Raw genomic sequence first — 1,616 nt, forward strand, 5'->3', positions numbered from 1 at the left:
GTCCGACTTTACTGCTTTCCTTACTGGTTTTTTAACCCTTTCAGTGTTATTGTCGAATATATTCGACATTTAAATATACTCCCTTTCTTCGCAATTTTTCGGGTGTCCTACGTACCGTTACTATTAATGTTTTTGTTTTTGCTGAAAGACAGGGGAAACTGTCCGAGGGTTAAAATAAAAATCGTTTTTTTCTAAAATCTATGCCTTTATATGATTTTAAATACAAAATTTTAGATTTTTATTCCGACAATTTTTTTTTGTCACTAAAAGGGTTAAAACAGAAATAACATTAAATGAGGACGATATAAAGTTAAATTAATAAAACACTCAAAATAATCATTCTCTGCGATAAACATAAACTTCAATGGTAGCCTTTAAATCATTGTAGGCGAAAACTTTCATTTTGAAAAGATATTCACCTTCCGGTACTGGTAAAAAATTAAACGACTTATCTTCCAATACCATATCATTGACAACAATTGCATCCTGAAATGTCATAAAAATTGTTTATTTGTAATTATTGCAATGGAAAAAGTACTTACAGTAAAAGGACAGGTGTGATTCAAATTTGATTTGGCTAAGAGAACATCCAATAAAACTTTTAAAACTGGATAACGTTTACGATTGGCTAAAAATGCACAGGCATCCTCGCTGATATTGTAAAGAAAGGGTCGATAGCCATTGGCACGTTTATATACGGCTATGTTAATCTACAATAAAAATAAATAATTAGTAGTACAAAAGAAAGATATTTTCAAGCTGGGTCTTTTGTTTGCAGTACAAACAGAAATTTTCAATACGACTGTGTTGTTAAGAAGACAACGTTTGCAAATATTTTATGAAACATTGCATCTCGTTTTTTTTCTTACACTTGTATTTGTCACGGGTGTCTGATATAAGCCAACCCGAACATTTAATGACACCACACCACGTCGTACAACTTTCAATTTACATATTTCAAAACGTGCAAAAGCTGGATCATGATCGTAACATTTCATGTTGGTAAATTTAAAAGAAGATTTTCCGAGTCCATAATGGCTGCAGACGAGCAATCCGATCAGGCTAATAAGAATATGCGGTTTCGAATTCATATTTGTAAAATTGGGCAAGTTTAAGCGAACACCATCTACCGTTGAAGTGGCGAATTCAATCAACTCTGAGCGACAATGTTATTCGGACTGTCATTAAATACAAATAGTAAAGTATTAATTTTCGATTAGTAAAACAATTAATCTAATATATGTGTATATATATAAATATACGATATATATATATATATATATATCGTATATTTATCGATACGCATATATGGTAATGTTGATGAGATCACTGCTGTATATATATATATATATATATATATTTTGAACTTTTAATATTCTTTACATAAATAAGACATACCAAGCATTATTATTGCACTTTCAAAATTTTGGCATATCCTTTATTTCCGAAGGATTTTTCTCGGTCACTCACGCGACATTTTTGATTTTGCTGTTTTTATTTCTGCAGTGTCTGGATTTATAGACGTTAAATAAGTATCAAGTTAAATAAGATCAAGAAGAAACAAGTGGAAAGCGTTAAGTTCGGCCGGGTCAAACTTTGGATACCCTCCACCATAT

The 1,616-nt window shown here is 31.1% G+C and overlaps 1 protein-coding gene across 1 annotated transcript; it reads right to left on the reverse strand.

Annotated features, from left to right (window-relative positions):
- Positions 1-336: 336 nt before the first annotated feature.
- Positions 337-998, reverse strand: LOC133338527 (uncharacterized). Its single transcript, XM_061546696.1, has 3 exons — positions 870-998; positions 543-710; positions 337-486 (listed from the first exon to the last, which is right to left on the reverse strand). Exons 1-3 carry the CDS (start codon positions 996-998, stop codon positions 337-339), a joined length of 447 nt encoding a protein of 148 aa, XP_061402680.1.
- Between the last annotated feature and the right edge of the window lie 618 nt (positions 999-1,616).

Source organism: Musca vetustissima, unplaced genomic scaffold, assembly GCF_032173495.1.
Source record: "Musca vetustissima isolate MV318-11 ecotype Yass unplaced genomic scaffold, APGP_CSIRO_Mvet_v1 utg210560, whole genome shotgun sequence".
Taxonomy (NCBI): domain Eukaryota; kingdom Metazoa; phylum Arthropoda; class Insecta; order Diptera; family Muscidae; genus Musca; species Musca vetustissima.

Bases quoted from the DNA above. Each gene is read 5' to 3' on its own strand.
- LOC133338527 (XM_061546696.1), bottom strand. From the start codon at position 998: ATGAAATGTTACGATCATGATCCAGCTTTTGCACGTTTTGAAATATGT. The intron at 711-869 runs GTAAGAAAAAAA...TTTTTATTGTAG, and splicing joins CACCCGTGACAAATACAAGT to ATTAACATAGCCGTATATAA. The intron at 487-542 runs GTAAGTACTTTT...ATGACATTTCAG, and splicing joins ATCACACCTGTCCTTTTACT to GATGCAATTGTTGTCAATGA.